This window comes from Bos indicus x Bos taurus, chromosome 22 (genome assembly GCF_003369695.1).
Source record: "Bos indicus x Bos taurus breed Angus x Brahman F1 hybrid chromosome 22, Bos_hybrid_MaternalHap_v2.0, whole genome shotgun sequence".
Taxonomy (NCBI): domain Eukaryota; kingdom Metazoa; phylum Chordata; class Mammalia; order Artiodactyla; family Bovidae; genus Bos; species Bos indicus x Bos taurus.
Genome location: NC_040097.1, coordinates 57,898,030 through 57,915,264, shown reverse-complemented (window position 1 = coordinate 57,915,264; position 17,235 = coordinate 57,898,030). Strand labels below are relative to the sequence as shown.

Sequence of the window (17,235 nt, the reverse complement as noted above, 5' to 3'; positions counted from 1 at the left end):
GTTGATAAAGGAAGGAACAGAGGGGCTACCTTTCCCATCATCAAATGCAGGAAAAATGTATTAAACAACAGCCAGCTTTCTCACGTTCTTCAGCAGACAGCAATAATCTTTCCTAAGGAATTCTCAACTTTCTAGAAGTGCTTATTTTCTGTTAAAGAAACCAGAGTCAGATTATTGTTTTTAAACCAAAATATAAGGCTCACTAAATTGTCTTCAAGGTAATTTAATCCCTTATGAGTAATTTAATCCCTTATGAAATAAAGCTGCCATATAATGAGATGTTTCTGTTGAGCTTGTTAAATTAGTAAACAGTTGCAGAGTAACTGTTTGATGCTTCAAGGAATGGTGATGTCCAAAACTCAAAACCATGGAACTGAAAGTCTACAATTTATGTATTAACTTCTCTTTTCTTTAATTTGTCCACTTTAAAAAAAGTATCTTCTGACCAGTTACTAGGAACAGTCTGTGACTCAGGCAAAACCCTAAACAGTGCAGATTAAACTAACTTTGAAAATAAATTCCAGAACTACCACTTCCTTCCCATTTTGTTCAGCTCACAGTATATGAGCTGATTGTATCACATATTTAACCGTCCTCTTCTCCTGGCTCTCCCACCTGCTTGTGTGATTCTATTTTTAAATAGAATCTGAGCATCTGTCTGTAATAAATACAACATTTGTTTTCCCACAAACACATATTCCCTAAAAAACAAGCAAATGTGGAGTAGAAAACAGCAGCCAAGAATGTTAACTCTTTTAGGCTCACATCTTGAGATCCTTTAAACCAAGCCTGACTGTTTTAGGTATCAGAGCAAATGAGCACATGATTTAAACCCTTTCTCCCTCTTGTATTTAACATCCCAGCTGCAGCAGGCAGCCTGGCCAGAACCCTAGGAGACAGTGGCCCTGGAGATTTCACAGACTTTAAAAGTTATCAGTTGACCCAACACTCACTTCCTGTGGTTTGTTTATCAATATATTACTGCTACTTCACTGTCATTTTTATTGTTGTAATATTGGAGTGGGTTACTGTTTCCTTCTTCAGGGGATCTTTCTGACCAAGGGATCAAACCCACGACTCCTGCTTGGCAGGAGGACTCTTTGCCACTGAGCCACCTGGTATGCCCATTATCAGTTTAGCAGTGAAATGTGTGTATGCCCATTTGCTGTGGACTTAAGGATACATTCACTTTTGTGAAATAAAAATTCTACAGCTTGAGATAAAAGTATGTGAGATACTTTAAATTGTACACAATAAATTAAGGTTTTTATTTTTTAATTGTGATAAAATACATGTAACGTAAAATTTACCATTTTAACTGTGTATCTAGTGGTGATTTAAGTTTGTAACTCCTGATTAATAATCCTAGAAAAAAATTTTCCTAAGCAATGTAAATATGACCCAATACAGAAAATGCCAGATGGTAGTTTCCTATCATTTTCAACACAATTTATTTCTTATGATAATGACCTACAAGCTCTTCATAACATCATCTTTGAGGTTTGTGCGACGATATCGCCTTCTAGTGAAATATCATTTTATAGTCACTGAGCCCATGAATTCTGGAGCCAGACTGCCTGTGTGTGAATGCCAGCTCTCTCGCTCACTGGCTCTGTGAACTTGTGTCGAAACTAAGTGCCTCCATTCCCTTATGTGTAAAATGAGAAAAGTACCTACCTTGCAAGCTAGTTGGGAAGTTAAAAAAAAAAAAAAGAAACTGTTTGTGAAGTGCTTCAGATTGTACCTGACACTTCGTACTACATAAGCAGCCCTGGATATATTAGTGGATACGAACAACAATGGACTCATTAATAGTAGAACTGCTCTGGACATAAAGTACACAGTCAGCTCCTCCCTGTTGTTGATAACAGTTTCTGTCTTGTTTTCTTGGACTTCAGAGACCATATGATAAATGTTTACATTCTGATCATTTATGACATTGATAACCAACATTTAAAAACTGCTTTACAATTTATAAAGTACCTTTTAATGTATGCTGTCTCATGGGATTTTCGTTTATTGTTAAGGAAGTTAGGTCTCACGTTAGGTGACTTGCCTGAGGTCAAACAGCAGCAGAACTGGGACTCAAGCCCAGGTCTTCTGACTGCGAGGTCCAGGTTTTTGCATTATGTGACAGCCTGCTTGGTTTACATTGGACCATCTGTTTCTAATCTTTACAAGCATACCAAATTCGTAATAAGCTATCATCTATAAACTGGAAAATCACAAAGCCCTTCTTATTGGTCTCCTGGTGTTAATTCAGCCAACTTGATTAATTAACTTAATCTTTAGCCAGGGCTTTTCAAAGTTGGACAAAGATGTGACAGATCTCTTCACCTTTAGTGCACTGATTCTTAGCCAAGGATCTTGGGCCTCTGCATGGCTGTCACTAAAACTTAGTATTTATTTCATTCCCTTGTAACCTTAGAAGTAATTGGTTATTATTAATGCAAACTTTGGTATCCTGATACCAGGGTTTGTTTTTTGTTGTTGTTTGTTTGTTTTACTCTAGTTTTGTTTGCCAAACTTACTCATCATCACATTCTCCTATAGAATTCTTTAAAAGTGTATATTCCTGAGGGATTTCCTTGGTGGTCCAGTGATTAAGAATCAGCCTTCCAATGCTGAGGACACAGGTTTGATCATTGGTCAGGGAACTAAGATCCCAAAGGCTGTGGAGCAGCTAAGCCTCTGTGCTGCAGCTACTGAGCCATGCTGTCTAGATCCTCAGGAGCCTCAACAGGAGAAGCTTGCAAGCTGCAGCAAAGACCCAGTGTAGTCTATATATGTATTCCTGAACCTGCATCCTGGGGAGTGTCTGAGGAACCACTCTGTAGCAGATTGTCTCCCCATATACCTATGCTCTGCTTTACTACAATTAGCTAAAGAAGAGATATATAAAAACATGTGTTATTTTTTATTGTGTTTACCTTGTGGAATATAAGTCTTCTCAGGTGGCACAGTGGTAAAGAATCTGTCTGCCAATGCAGGAGATGCAAGAGATGCAGGTTCAATCCCTGGGTCGGAATATCCCCTGGGATAGGAAATGGCAACCCACTCCAATATTCTTTCCTGGAAAATCCCATGGAGAGAGGAACCTGGTGTGCTTTATTAATGTTTTTGAGTCCATGTGCTAAAGAAGCAAGGCAAAGCTTCAGCAAAACTGTGGTATTGGATACCCTGTCCCTTTAAATAGTTTCTCTCTTGGTGGTGACTGATTTTTTCATTGCTGTAGTAGCTGGAGGCCTCTTTCTTTCTCTCGTCTCTCAAAATCTGGTCTACACATTAAATGACAGAAGTATTCGCTGTATGAAAAGGGATATCAGTCCAGATAACAGACCAGCCTGAAATGTTAGTCTGTGTGTGTATGTATGTGCATGTGCTCAGTCAGTCAGCTGTGTCCGACTGTAGCCTGCCAGGCTCCTCTGTCCATGGGATGTCCCAGGCAGGAATACTGGGGTGGGTTGCCATTTCCTACTGCAGGGCATCTTCCTAATCTAGGGATCGAACTCACATCTCTTGTGTCTCTTGCATTGGCTGGTGGATTCTTTACCACTGCGCCACCGGGGAAGCCCCAAAATGTTAGACTAGGGCTCCTTTAAAAACAACATACAGTGGTTGTTTATCCATCTTGTTACGAAAAAAAACTTAGATATTCAAAATACTTAGAAAACACATGTTAAAGTCCAGATGAATGAAGAGCTTAGCTGGAAGCCTGTGGGTTTTCTAATTTGTCCATTGGGGCTGTTTTACCTAAAGCTGCTTGACTTCCTTCCCCTCCCCCTCACCAAAGTTCAGGACCTGCTCAGGCATGTGTCAAACCAAGTAATGGAATCACCTTAAAGGTTTGACTGTCACATTTTCTTATTCTTTCCTTTCTGCCTAATTTCTCCCCTAGTACTCATAGCATTCTTGGTATTGTCTTTGAAGTTGATGTAAGGGATCAGACTAAACAGAGCTGGAACTTTGTTGGGGGGAAGGGAGATAAACTGGCTCATACTTTTCAGTTTTTTTGGATGTGGGAGACCTAAGTTATTTTGATCTTAAAATCTGGCTGAATTAGAGTAAGCAAATTCCTATTTATGATTTTGAAACCATTATTGCTTCCAGAACTCAATAATTTGAATGGGCTGTCTAAATCATCCAGAACCTGTATTAAAGATGGCAGGTAACAGAGGAGGCAGGTGTTACGAAGCCCAGGCATGTGAAGTGCACAGAGGTTCCTGTGACTATCTTCTAGTTGGCATCAAAGGAATGAGAATGTTCTTACTGTTAAGATTGCTGGTTGCTATTGCAGAAATCCAATTTAAGGAAGACAAGACATCCGTATGATTAACTTCCTACTGAACTTCTTTGAAAGTTGCTTCAGTAGCTTCTTGAAAGCTACTGTAAACAGTAGCTTTGGCCTGATAGGAAATGGGTGTTGCATCACGGGTTGAGTCAGTGAGGTACACTGGAAGTTTGAGTGTATAAACAGCAACAGTCAACAGAAATCCTTAAGCAGAGGACTTTACTGGGTGGTGGTGTTGGTCCCCAAACGTTTAGGAGAGATGCCTTTCAAAGGAAAATTATTTTGTATTTCTTTAGGTTACAAAGTCTGTGAATTATCCCCCCATGCTTCTAAAGACATATTATAACTTAAAGTAATAAAATAGTAAGGTAATGGTCAGTATTTAAAGCTGTTTCAATGAATTTATGAAATCTAATACAACAGTCTCAGTACTTACGATTCCAGTTTTCCAGATTTTTAATATATTCTCAACACTGTGTCTGAAAGATACATTTCATAAATTATAAATACTTATATTTGCAGCTAACTTTGTTATTAATATCATCAAAATTTGAATCGACAGTGTTGGATAGTAGCTGCTCTGTGGTATCTATAGGGTTTTAGTGAGGCTCTGCCATCCCCTCAAATAGGTCATATTAAGATGATTTGCTTGAATTTAATTTTAAAATTAGGTAGTATTTTTTTGCATAACACTTAAAGTACTTGAAATTAGACACTATTTTTTTCAAGAAAAAATGCTATTAACATCATAGGATAAATCAGTGGTTCATGAAATACTATACAGATCTGACTTCTTACAAGAAAATGAAGTTTAACATCATCTTAGAAATAATATCAGGGACTTTCCTGGTAGTTCAGTGGTTAAAACTTCGAGCTTTCAATGCAGGAGCTGCAGGTTCAATCCTTGGTCAGAGAGCTAAGATCCCACATGCTGGGCAGTGCAGCCAATAAATAAATAAATAAACTTTAAAAAAAAAAGTAATATCACCATATTATAATGCCAGATAGTCATCATGTTTATACATTTTTCTTTTACTGTTCTAGGGATAATCACATAATTCAGGATTAAAATGTAGCAACCTTTTATTTTCATCTCCAATTTTCTGTCTGGGCTCTGCTCATACCACCATAAACAAAAAATGTCTATTTATAATACTCAAAATAGTTACTGAGCTCCTATTACTTGCACTGATTCTAGGCTCAGAATTTATCAAAACAGACAAAATTTAAATGCCATCAGATGACTTAAATTAGTGGAGTGAGACATGCAGTTAACAAAGTTTTTAAAGACAGATACACTGTGTTAGCTGTTGATGAGTGCCATAGGGAGAAATTAAGGGAGAGCAGTAGACAGGCAGAATGAAGGAGCAGAGCGCCCAGCCAGCGGGGAGAGGAAAGACCACCTGGAGAATCCTGCACTAGGAGATCCTTCGCCACAGCCAACCAGATACCAGGTTGATAATAATTCTTGTTTCGATTATATTTTTCCCTTTAATTTATTCCAAAAAGTGGTCATATTTCTTTTATTCTCATCTCTCAGGGATGTTTTCTGTTGGGATCAAAAGCAGAGCTGACCTGTCTCTTTGACCTGAGCTCCCTGAATCTGGGCATGGGGCAGGCAAGAGCATGCAGGCAGAGAAAATCCTTTCAGACCTGGAAGATGACAAGGGTCCGCCATTACCCTGGGGAATGGAGTACCTCACAAAAGAAGAGCGCAAGGTGCGCTGGGAGGTTGATGGTTTCCAGCCTCAGAAAGGACCCTTTGGGCCTGAAGAAGTTGTGATTGCCTGACTCGAGGGATTTGAATAGAAATGTTATTCATGGAAGCCTTATGGGTTGAGGAGTAATGATCTCTCCTCACTCTTCAGGCACCATCTTTCCCTCCCAATTTACAGGAACCTAGAGAAAGTAAGGGGTGGCCCCAAAATGAGCAAGATCAAATTTCTTATCCTTGTTGGACAAGGACTGGCACATTCAATTTTATTTAGCAAAAATAAGGTCATGTGACATTGTGCACACATTCAAGTTTGAGAAGTGAGATTTATCTTGCTACAACTCCAAGTAATTATTGAGTTGTCCAAAAAATTCATTGAGTTTTTTCTATAAGAGAGAGTATGGAAAGAGAGTATGGAAAAACCCAAATGAACTTTTTGGCCAACCCAATATCTTGATTAATTTTTATGGGGAGAAGCAATCTTAAATACAAAACACAGAAGATACGAATTTCTGCCTGACTGCAGATTTCTCTTCACTGGCCCTATTGGGTAGACAGACACATAGGTATTCTTTGCTTTGAATGTGCTACCTCGTGATATAGAGATAGCACGCATCTTTCTCAGAGAGTCAGAAGTTACTTGGAACAAGATCATATGGGACAGTAGTTAGTTTCAGATGTAACAGCAGAGTGATTTAATTATACATGTATCTATTCTTTTTCAAATTCTTTTCCCATTTAGGTTATTACAGAGTATTGAGCAGAGTTCCCTGTGCTGTACAATATGTCAGTCTCAAACTCCCAACCTGTCCCTCCCCTTTCTCCTACCTAGTAACCATAAATTCATTCTCAAAGTGTTTGAGTCTGTTCCTGTTTTGTGAATAAGTTCATACCACTTTTTTAGATTCTGCATATAAATGATGTCATCTGTGTGTCTGTATGGGACTTACTTCACTGAGTGTGATCATCTCTGGGTCCATCCATGCTGCTGTCCATGGCATTCCTTTTAATGCTGCTAAGTCACTTTAGTGGTGTCCAACTCTGTGCAACCCCATAGACGGCAGCCCACCAGCCTCTGCTGTCCCTGGGATTCTCCAGGCAAGAACCCTGGAGTGGGATTCCTTTTAATAGCTGAGTAGTATTCCATTACAGAGAAGGCAATGGCACCCCACTCCAGTACCCTTGCCTGGAAAATCCCATGGATGGAGGAGCCTGTTAGGCTGCAGTCCATGGGGTCGCTAAGAGTCGGACACGACTGAGCGACTTCACTTTCACTTTTCACTTTCACGCATTGGAGAAGGAAATGGCAACCCACTCCAGTGTTCTTGCCTGGAGAATCACAGGGACTGGGGAGCCTGACAGGCTGCTGTCTATGGGGTCGTACAGAGTCGGACACGACTGAATCAACTTAGCAGCAGCAGTATTCCATTATATGTATGTACTACATCTTCTTTATCATTAAAAAGAACTTTAAAAAACCCCTACAGTTGACCCATGAAAAACTCGAGAGCCAGGGGCATCAACCCTCTGCAGTTGAAAATCTACCTGTAACTTCACAGTGGTCATTGACTAAAGTGACTTAGTACACACGCATGCACCGTGATCATCAAAGTTCACCAGTTCTGCACCCGCAGATTCAACCAACCTTGGGTCATGTAGTATAGCAGGACATATTGAATGAAAACTCTACATAAAAATGCGATTGCAAAGTTCAGACCTGTGCTGTTCAAGGGTCAATTTCTAAAATTTGTAGGAAAATAAAACGTGGAAGAGGGATCGGATCTGTGTCTCCTGCCTTGCAGGCAGATTCTTTACCACTGAGCCATAAAGAATCTAGGGTAAGCCCAGATATGGGAGAGGGAGTTGGGCCTATAAAATATAGAATTATAATAACTCTCTAGTAGTTAAAGCAGTTTGATTTTAACAGTTATTTGATAGATTAATAGAACAACGTAAAGTTCAAAAGTACTTGAAAATACTTAATGGTAAGGTTGTATTCAAGTAGTTTTTTAAAGGTTGTTATTCATTAATAAATTATATATGTACAGATGGCTAAACTAGTTCTAGAGGATGAAAAATTTAAATGAAAAAGAAACACAATTATACTAACACATAAACTAAAACTAGGAGAAGATATTTGTAGTACATATAGCAAAGGGCTACTTCTTTAACACATAAAAATCTCTTACAAATCAATGAGAATGCAACCAATATAAATATTAACAGGATTTGAACAGTTATTCCATAGAAAGGAAAATATAACTGGCTTTTAGCCTATTATACGGAATGAAGTAAGTCAGAGAAAGACAAATATCAAATATTAATGCCTGTCTATGGAATCTAGAAAGACGGTACTGATGATCCTATTCGTGGGGCAGCAAAGGAGACACAGACATAAAGAACAGACTTTTGAACACAGTAAGGGAAGAAAAGGGCAGGACGATTTGAGGAAATAGCACTGAAATGCAGACATGACCATATGTGAAATGGATAGCCAGTGGGAGGTTTAATGTATGAGGCAGGGAACCCAAAGCCCCTGCCCTGTGACAACCTCAAGGGGTGGCATGGGCAGGGAGATGGGAGGGGGGTTCAAGAGGGAGGGGACATATGTATACTTATGGTTGATTCATGTTGATATATGGCAAAAACCATCATAATATTATAAAGTAATTATCCTTCAATTAAAATTTTAAAAAAGAAAAAATATGAAAAACTGATGAATAAGGTCTGGGAATCTAATGTATAACATGGTGACTATCATTATTAATAATGTTGCTGTGTTATATACTTGACAGTTGCTGAGAGCAGATCTTAAATGTTCTCACCGTACACACAGATAAAGGCTATTATGTGAGTTGATGATATATGTTAACAAACCCTACATGGTAATCATTTCCATATATATATATATATATATATATACACACACACACACACACACACACACACATATATATATATATATATCAAATCATTGTGTAGTACTCCTTAAATTTATACAGTTGTCAATTATATATCAATAAAACTGGAAAATGTAAAAAATTACTCAAAATTAAAGAATTTTAGAAATGAAAATTCTAATAGAAAGGAAATACCATTTTTTCCTTAAAAATATTGGCAGAGATCTGAGTTTGGTTACAAGAGTGTTCTCCAGAGTGTGACAAAGCATAATATTCATGGCATTGTAAATTGTGATCACCTCATTCAAGAGTGATTTCACAGTAGCTCCAAAATTTAACTTAAGTTCAATGTCTTAGGAATGTATGCTTCAGTACACTTTAACATGGGTAAGGAGACATACGGACAAAACTTTTTTTTGCAGCATTGTTTCATCTTGCAAAATACTGGAAAAAACCCAAATGTCCATCACAAGGGCTTTTGTAAAATAAATAACGGTACGTGTGTACTACCTATTTGGATATACATACATCTACTTCCTCATTCCCTTGGTTATCTGTTTTAATTTCTTGGCTTTAAATATGGTGTATGTGTATGTTTCCTCCATTTTATCTGCAGTTCAATTCTCTCTACTGAATTCCCGTATGAGAGTGCTCCTCAGGTATTGTAATGTGTATTCAAAATGTGTGAACTCTTGATCTCTACACCACCCCTATCTCACTTCTTTGACAGCTCCCCTATCTCAGTGGATAGCAAATCCATCCTCTACTTACTTGGTCCCAGAGCCTTAGAGTCATCCTCTCTGTCTCTCTTAACCAATTTCCAGTTGGTTAAGAAGTTAATTATTTTTGGTCTACCTCCAGATTATACCTGGAATCCTACCTCTTGTCACCACAGTGGCTGCTATGACCTGGACTGTACCACATCATGTCTTGCCTGGATGACTGTAGTAGCCAGTCATCCACTCTACACTTGCTTCTGTGGTCTGTTCTCATTAAAGCAAGCAGGATGATCGATTGTTTTAAAGCATTCAATCAAAACAAATTTTATTTTTCTGCTCAGAACTGTGCAGTGACTCCGATTTCACTCAGAGTAAAAGCCAGGAACTCATTGGAGAGTTCCTGCAGTGGCCTGCAAGGACCTCCATGACCTGGTCCCTGTTAATTCTTTGGACATCATTCCCAGTTACTCATTTTCTTTCTCATTCACTCATAACCAGCTTACCTTCCTTGATGCCCCTTGAGTACACTTATATTCTCCTGTCTTAGAGCATCTTTTGTCCGCCCACAGTGCTCTTTCTCAGGATATCTCTGGTAGCTGCTCGACCTCCTTCAGATCCTTGCTTAAATGTCACTTTTTCAATGAGAGTTACCCTGAACCACTTTATTGCCTCACCTTTTCTTTATTACAGAATACTTACAGCCTCTTAAACTAGAGCCTTTATGTATTTGTTATGCTTACTTCACCGGTTAGATTGTAAGCTTCATTTGTTTTCTTCAGTGATAGATCCTGAGGGTCTGAAATACATTGAATAAATCTATAAAGAGATTAAAAATAAAAGATTACAAGCATTTAAAAAAAAATCTGCAAGGTACAAATAGAAAAACTCAAAGTATATAGCTATTCATAGCATTCTGTAAAAATAGATATTTAAGTGATGTAAATGCTTGTAGGTGGATACAGTGTCTCTGGAAGACTGTGAAAGAAACTGGTAATTTGGGGTGCCTTTGGGAAAAACAGTACGGGGGTGGACAGGAGGGCACATTCTACGCTTTTAGAATCGCTTCTTCAATCAAAGAACAAACTAATTGAAAATACATTGCATATCTGAGCCTTATTCTGAAATTCAAAATTCTTTGTACAAGAGTTTGAGTTCTTTGGAAGATGTGTAATTGTAATATTACCACTAGGTGGCACATACTTACTGATAAATTCTTAAAGATTCTCAGACACAGGATTAAAAATTGCTTTTTAGTTCCCCAGACTCACCAGGGTTTAATTTTGGAATATTTTGCATCGGTTTTCTTGAGAAATTTCCTTAACTTTAGTTGTTTAGTGCTGTAACAGCTTCCCAGGTGGCTCAGTGGTAAAGAATCCTCCTGCAGGAGATCGGGGGTTCAGTCCTTGGGTCAGGAAGATCCCCTGGAAGACGGCATGGCAACCCACTCTAGTATTCTTGCCCGGAGAGTCCCATGGACAGAGGAGCCTGGCGGGCTGCAGTGCATGGGGTCTCAAAGAGTTGGACCTGACTGAGCAACTGAGCGTACACACACGTAACAGCTTATAGGTGATTTTTCATTATCTATAAATTATTTTTAAAATCTTTTAAATTAATTTATTTTTGGCTGGACTGGGTCTTCGCTGCTTTGCACAGGCTTTCTATAGTCGTGGTGAGCAAAGGCTACTCTTCGCTGAGTTGTGGGGCCTTCTCATTGAGGTGGCTTTTCTTTCTGCGCAGCACAGGCTCTAGACGCAGCCTTCAGCGGTTGCGGCACACAGGCTCGGTGGTTGCCTCACAGGCTCAGTAGTTGCCTTTGTGGGGTTAGTTGCTCTGTGGCAAGTGGAATCGTCCCAAACCAGGGATTAAAACCGTGTCCCCTACACTGGCAGGTGAGTTCTTATCCATTGCACCTCCAGAAAGTTACCATGAAAGTGAAAGTCACCGTCATGTGCGACTCTTTGCGACCCCATGGACTATGCAGTCCATGGAATTCTCTAGGAATTCTCTAGGCCAGAATACTCCAGGGAAGCCCAAGAATACTGGAGTGGGTAGCCCATCCCTTCTCCAGCAGATCTTCCAGACCCAAGAATCGAACCAGGGTCTCCTGCATTGCAGGCAGATTCTTTACCCACTGAGCTATCAGGAAGGCACCACCAGGCAAGTCCTATAAATGTTTAACTTAGCATCTTTATAACATTTGAAAAGCAAAAATGTTTTAAATCTGCAAATGTTGTTATAGCTTATTCTTAAATTAGTTTAAATTATCTGATATTTTTTGAATTGTATCTGTCTGTCTTTTCTTTTTTCCTATGAAATAACCTAATAAGTGAAATTTAGGTATTCTGTGTACAAAAATCTATTGTTTGATTTACAAAAATAGATTTTTGTTTGATTGTATTTTTTCACTACTTTTATGGCAAATAGTGTCCAGTACCACATGCAATTTAACACCTGTGTTCTTTTTGGAGCTGAAGTTTGCAAAAATAAAATGATGGCATGCATTTTATAAATTGTAAATTTTTTAAGCATCATAAAAACCTTTTAGGGACAAGCTCTAAAATAACATTGGCAAAATTACTAGGCCATATAATTTTTACAGTCATTTTTAACCTAAAGATTCTTTTATTCCATTTTTCTTTTCAAATTAAAATTTCCAGCTGTTATTTTTTTAAATATTTCAGCTATGCTACATGGCATGTGGGATCTTAGTTCCCAAACCATGATCAAACCCATCCCCCCTGTTTTGGCAGCATGGTGTCTTAACCACTGGACCACCAGGGAAGTCTCTCAAGCTATATTTTTTAAAAATTGAATATATATTTAGAAAAAGAACTGTATTCAAGTAGAATAACATATATTGATCACTTATTATGCCAGAAAACTCTCTCATCTATTATTCCTTTAATACTTACTGAATTTAATACTTATTGTTTCCTTTAATACTAAATGGTGATTGCATTAGCCACGCTTTACAGGTGAAGAAATTGGGCATAGAAAGTTTCAAAAAATTGTATGAATATGCCAGCTATCTGCTGTAACACCAAAACTGGATGTGAATGGAATTAGTTTTACTACAGTAAGAAACTATGCCTTTCAGTTTTTATCATTACATTACCATTGCCTTGTTACTTAAAGAGGAATCAAAATTATTCTTATAAAATGTATTAATATTCACTACTTTGTTACACTGGTGGTCTTAGCTATCTGTAACTAAGTCTGAGATAAATCATATTAAAATATCTTAGTGAATTGAGACTCTGACCCTTTTGGCTATTAACATACAAAATTTCCCCAACTTTGCTATATTCTAAAATATACCAAAAAATAATAATCAAAGTCTAGAGTATTGTGCAGTGCTTAGTTTTAGTTCAAGCTCAACAGCTGAACCTGTTAAAAAAAATACACTTAAAGATGAATCTTACTATTTTTCTGTCTTTCTTTAGCCAGAAAAATGTAAGAAAAATAAGTGGTATAAGAGTGCCCTACAAGAAGCATACCTCCTGTATGGATGTTCTCATGAGCAAAGGCTGGAAAGATGCTACCTATCAAAACAGGGTACGTGCACTGTTTATTCTTCACCACCAGAAAACAAGGATGTATTCAAGAGTGTCTTTCCAAAACATGTTTGCACATTTTAAAATCTCTCTTTCCGTTTCACAGGAGAATAGTATATCTTTGTCCAATGAAAATTTATTCTTATATGGATTAATAGTATTTATTTTTTGCCCTCTGAAACTGTTTTCCCAGACTAAACATGCAATCCATTTTTTAAAATTAATTTCTGTTGGCGCATAGCTGCTTTACAATGTTGTATTATTTTCTGCTGTGCAGCAAAGTGAATCAGCTATATACATACATATATTCCCTCTTTTTCAGATTTCTTTCCCATTTAAGTCACCACAGAGGACTGAGAAGAGTTCCGTGTGCTAGATTCTCATTAGTTGTCTATTTTATGCACAGTATCAATAGTGTATATACGTCAACCCCAATCTCCCAATTCATCCCACCCCCAGCATCTCCCCTCGGTAACTGTAAATTTGTTTTCTACATCTGTAGTTTCTGTTTCTACTTTGCAAATAAGTTCATCTCTACCATTTTTCTAGATCCATGTAAAGCGATATCAATATAATATTTGTTTTTCTCTTTCTGACTTACTTCACTCTGTATTATAGTCTCTAGATCCATCCATGTCTCTGCAAATGTCACTTTTTCATTCCTTTTTATGGCTGAGTAGTATTCTTTTGTCTCTTCTTTATCTATTCCTCTGTTGATGGACATTTAGGTTGTTGACTTCCCTGGTGGCTCAGCTGGTAAAGTGTCTGCCTACAATGTGGGAGACCTGGGTTCAATCCCTGGGTCGGGAAGATCTCCTGGAGAAGGAAATGGCAACCCACTCCAGTATTCTTGCCTTGAAAATCCCATGGGCAGAGGAGCCTGCTTTAAGTTCTAAAGCAGACCATGGAGTCACAAAGAGTCGGACATGACTGAGTGACTTCACGTTCATGTCTTGGCTCATGTAAATAGTGCTACAAAGAACACTGAGGTGCATGCTTCTTTTCAGATTATAGTTTTCTCTAGATATATGTCCAGAATGGGATTGCTGGATCATATGGTAGCTCTATTTTTAGTTTTATAAGGAGCTTCCAATCCTGTTCTCCATAGTGGCTGCACTAATTTACATTCCCACCAAAAGTATAGGAGGGTTCCCTTTTCTCTACACCCTGTCCAACATTTATTATTTGTAGACTTGCTGATGATGGCCATTCTTACCAGTGTGAGGTGATAATTCATGGTAGTTTTGATTTGTGTTTCTAAGTCGCTCTGTGTCCCAGTCATGTCTGACTCTTTGCAACCCTGTGGACTGTAGCCTACTAGGCTTCTCCGTCCATGGGATTCTCCAGGCAAGAATACTGGAGTGGGTTACCATTTCCTTCTCCAGGGGATCTTCCCGACCCAGGGATTGAACCCAGGTCTCCTGCATTGGAGGCAGACGCTTTAACCTCTGAGCCACCAGGGGAGCCCAATAATTAGTTATGCTGAGCATCTTTTCATGTGTTGTTTGGCTATCTGTATGTCCTTTTGGAGTAGTGTCTATTTAGCGAGCACTCTATTTAAATGTAGGTGTTTTAATTAGTGCTTCTGTCATCTATATTCTTAACCTTTCTACATAGATTCTCTTATGTATTTCAAAGCATTTATTTCAAAATTAGAAGCTATGGCTTTAAAATATATTCCTTGAGTGAAACTTTTATTTGGATATGCTATATTATTTTAGAACAAAGTATTTTTCAAAATGTTTTTTTTTTTTTTAATTCAAGGCAAAGATAAAAAGTGATCTTTAACTTCTTTAATTAGGTAAAAAAGTATAATATTTCAAAGCATCCTCAAAGTTCTCTTGAATCGTAAATATTGTGGTTTATGGGTAGCTTTTTAAATGAATTCATAGGGTTTGTAGCAGCTATAATATATTTTTAACTCTAAAAAGAATTTAATATTTGCATGGAAATGATTTTTCAATAAATAAATACATTAAATTTTTTTCTGCTTAGTGATCATAAAAAGGATATTTTTTTTTTTCCTTACAAGGTACCTTCTGATTTTCTCCACCTTAAGTTCTAAAGCAGATTTTTCTAAGGGAGGATCTGGTCTTTTGTGCTTACTGAATTTTAAAGTAAGACTGATATTTTTTCTCCTGTAGAAAAGTTTAAAACATGTATAAAAACATTTTATTTGAGAAAAAGTTTAAATATTAACCTAGCCACCTAAGTTTAGATTTTAAAGCATATAAATAGATTTGAAAAGAATGGAAAAAGAATGATAAGCAAACTCCTGTGGTCAAGACTTTTATTACCACAAATGTGATTTTATTCCTTGAGCTGAAAATATAATGTCTCTGTTTATTAGCAATAAAGGTTGAACTCACTTTAGTGTCACAAATACAATTTTATGCTTTGCATGGGCTATACATTTGTTTGTGTAACCAGAATAAACTGAAATATTTAGTTTTTTAAACATTAATATTTTGTAGTAATGTATAGTCTTTTACTTTTGAAAGTTGTATTGCAGCCATTTCCCACTAGAGTGACCTGGTCTCGGTAAGTTATTTTGCCTTTGCTGTTGTTGTGTGTGCCAGGGTGTTGATGTCTGCATCCTTTGGCATTCTTACTCGTCCGGAGACCTGGAACGGGGTTATTTCTGATTGATTTTGCAGCAACAAACCATTTTCTTGATGAAAGTCTGATGGTTTTTACATGCAGAATTTGTATAATTCAGCCTGATTATAGACAGCCATGTGCCTAAGGACTCTCATTTTGTGCCTGAAGTATCCCAAATTGACGGGCGTGAACAGACTTCTAGGAGTTAAGTCTTTGCGTCACAGGCTCACTCCCTCTTTACTGCCTCCAAAAGAGAATTTAGTCCTGTGCCTGCTTAGCTTCTAGAGTGGATTCTAGGAGGTATACAGCTTCTTACTGTATTCAAAGTAGGTTTGAGAGATAATTAACCATTATTCAAATATTTTACAGGAGGTCAGTTACTTAAAAGGTTAGTTGCTTAGAGGCAAACCATTTATTTCATTCCAGTAGCTGTGAGGATTTCTCTACTACCAATTATATTCCATTGTTTGTGTGTACCAGTTTATTTATCCACTCACCCATTGAAAACATCCTGGTTGCTTCCAGGTTTTCAGTTCAGTTCAGTCGCTCAGTCGTGTCTGACTCTTTGTGACCCCATGAATCACAGCATGCCAGGCCTCCCTGTCGATCACCAACTCCCAGGGTTCACCCAAACTCGTGCCTGTCGAGTCGGCGATGCCATCCAGCCATCTCATCCTCTGTCGTCCCCTTCTCCTCCTGCCCCTAATCCCTCCCAGCATCAGAGTCTTTTTCCAGTGAGTCAACTCTTCGCATGAGGTGGCCAAAGTATTGGAGTTTCAGCTTCAGCATCAGTCCTTCCAGTGAACACCCAGGACCTTTAGAATGGACTGGTTGGATCTCCTTGCAGTCCAAGGGACTCTCAAGAGTCTTCTCCAACACCACAGTTCAAAAGCATCAATTCTTTGGCGCTCAGCTTTCTTTCTAACCCTAACTTCCCTCTCATATGGTTGTAAATAAAAATTTTAACATCTCTTACGATTCATGGTGCATAACCACCTCTACTCATTTGGAACATTTTTATTTTCTACCTGAAGCTCCTCTTTTATACTTTAAAAATATGATGTGGATATAGTTCAGAAGAGAAGTAAAGGTCCTTTTAATTATCCAAATCTACATTTCCTGTTAACTGCTTTTCACTCTGTATGTCAGGGTTCTTACATGCAGAGATTTCTGAAGGGAGGAAATTAAACCTTTCTCACTAGGGAGAATTCAGCTCTTAGAAAATAGTAAATGCTGCTGAAGTTGAACACAGACTTACTGTTATTAACAGAGAAATCACTAGTGATTGCTATGTTTGAAAGTATTACATCAGCACTTTCCTTTGACATTGAATTAGAGTTCTATTGCACTGGGAGACAGCTCCACAACGTTTGAATGTGAAGAGTTCTTGAACAGCAGTTTGGATGTTTCTGTTCCCAATTCATCTCCCTGCTGGATGTTTTACTTAAGAATTGCT

At 38.0% G+C, this 17,235-nt stretch overlaps 1 protein-coding gene across 1 annotated transcript in view; it reads left to right on the top strand.

Annotated features, from left to right (window-relative positions):
• The window catches only part of ZCWPW2 (zinc finger CW-type and PWWP domain containing 2), a 142,811-nt gene that overhangs the window by 76,517 nt on the left and 49,059 nt on the right, over positions 1-17,235 (top strand). Inside the window, exon 4 of the mRNA XM_027523645.1 lies at positions 13,068-13,179. Coding sequence (XP_027379446.1) covers positions 13,068-13,179 — 112 coding nt within the window. The remainder of the gene's footprint in view (positions 1-13,067; positions 13,180-17,235) is intronic.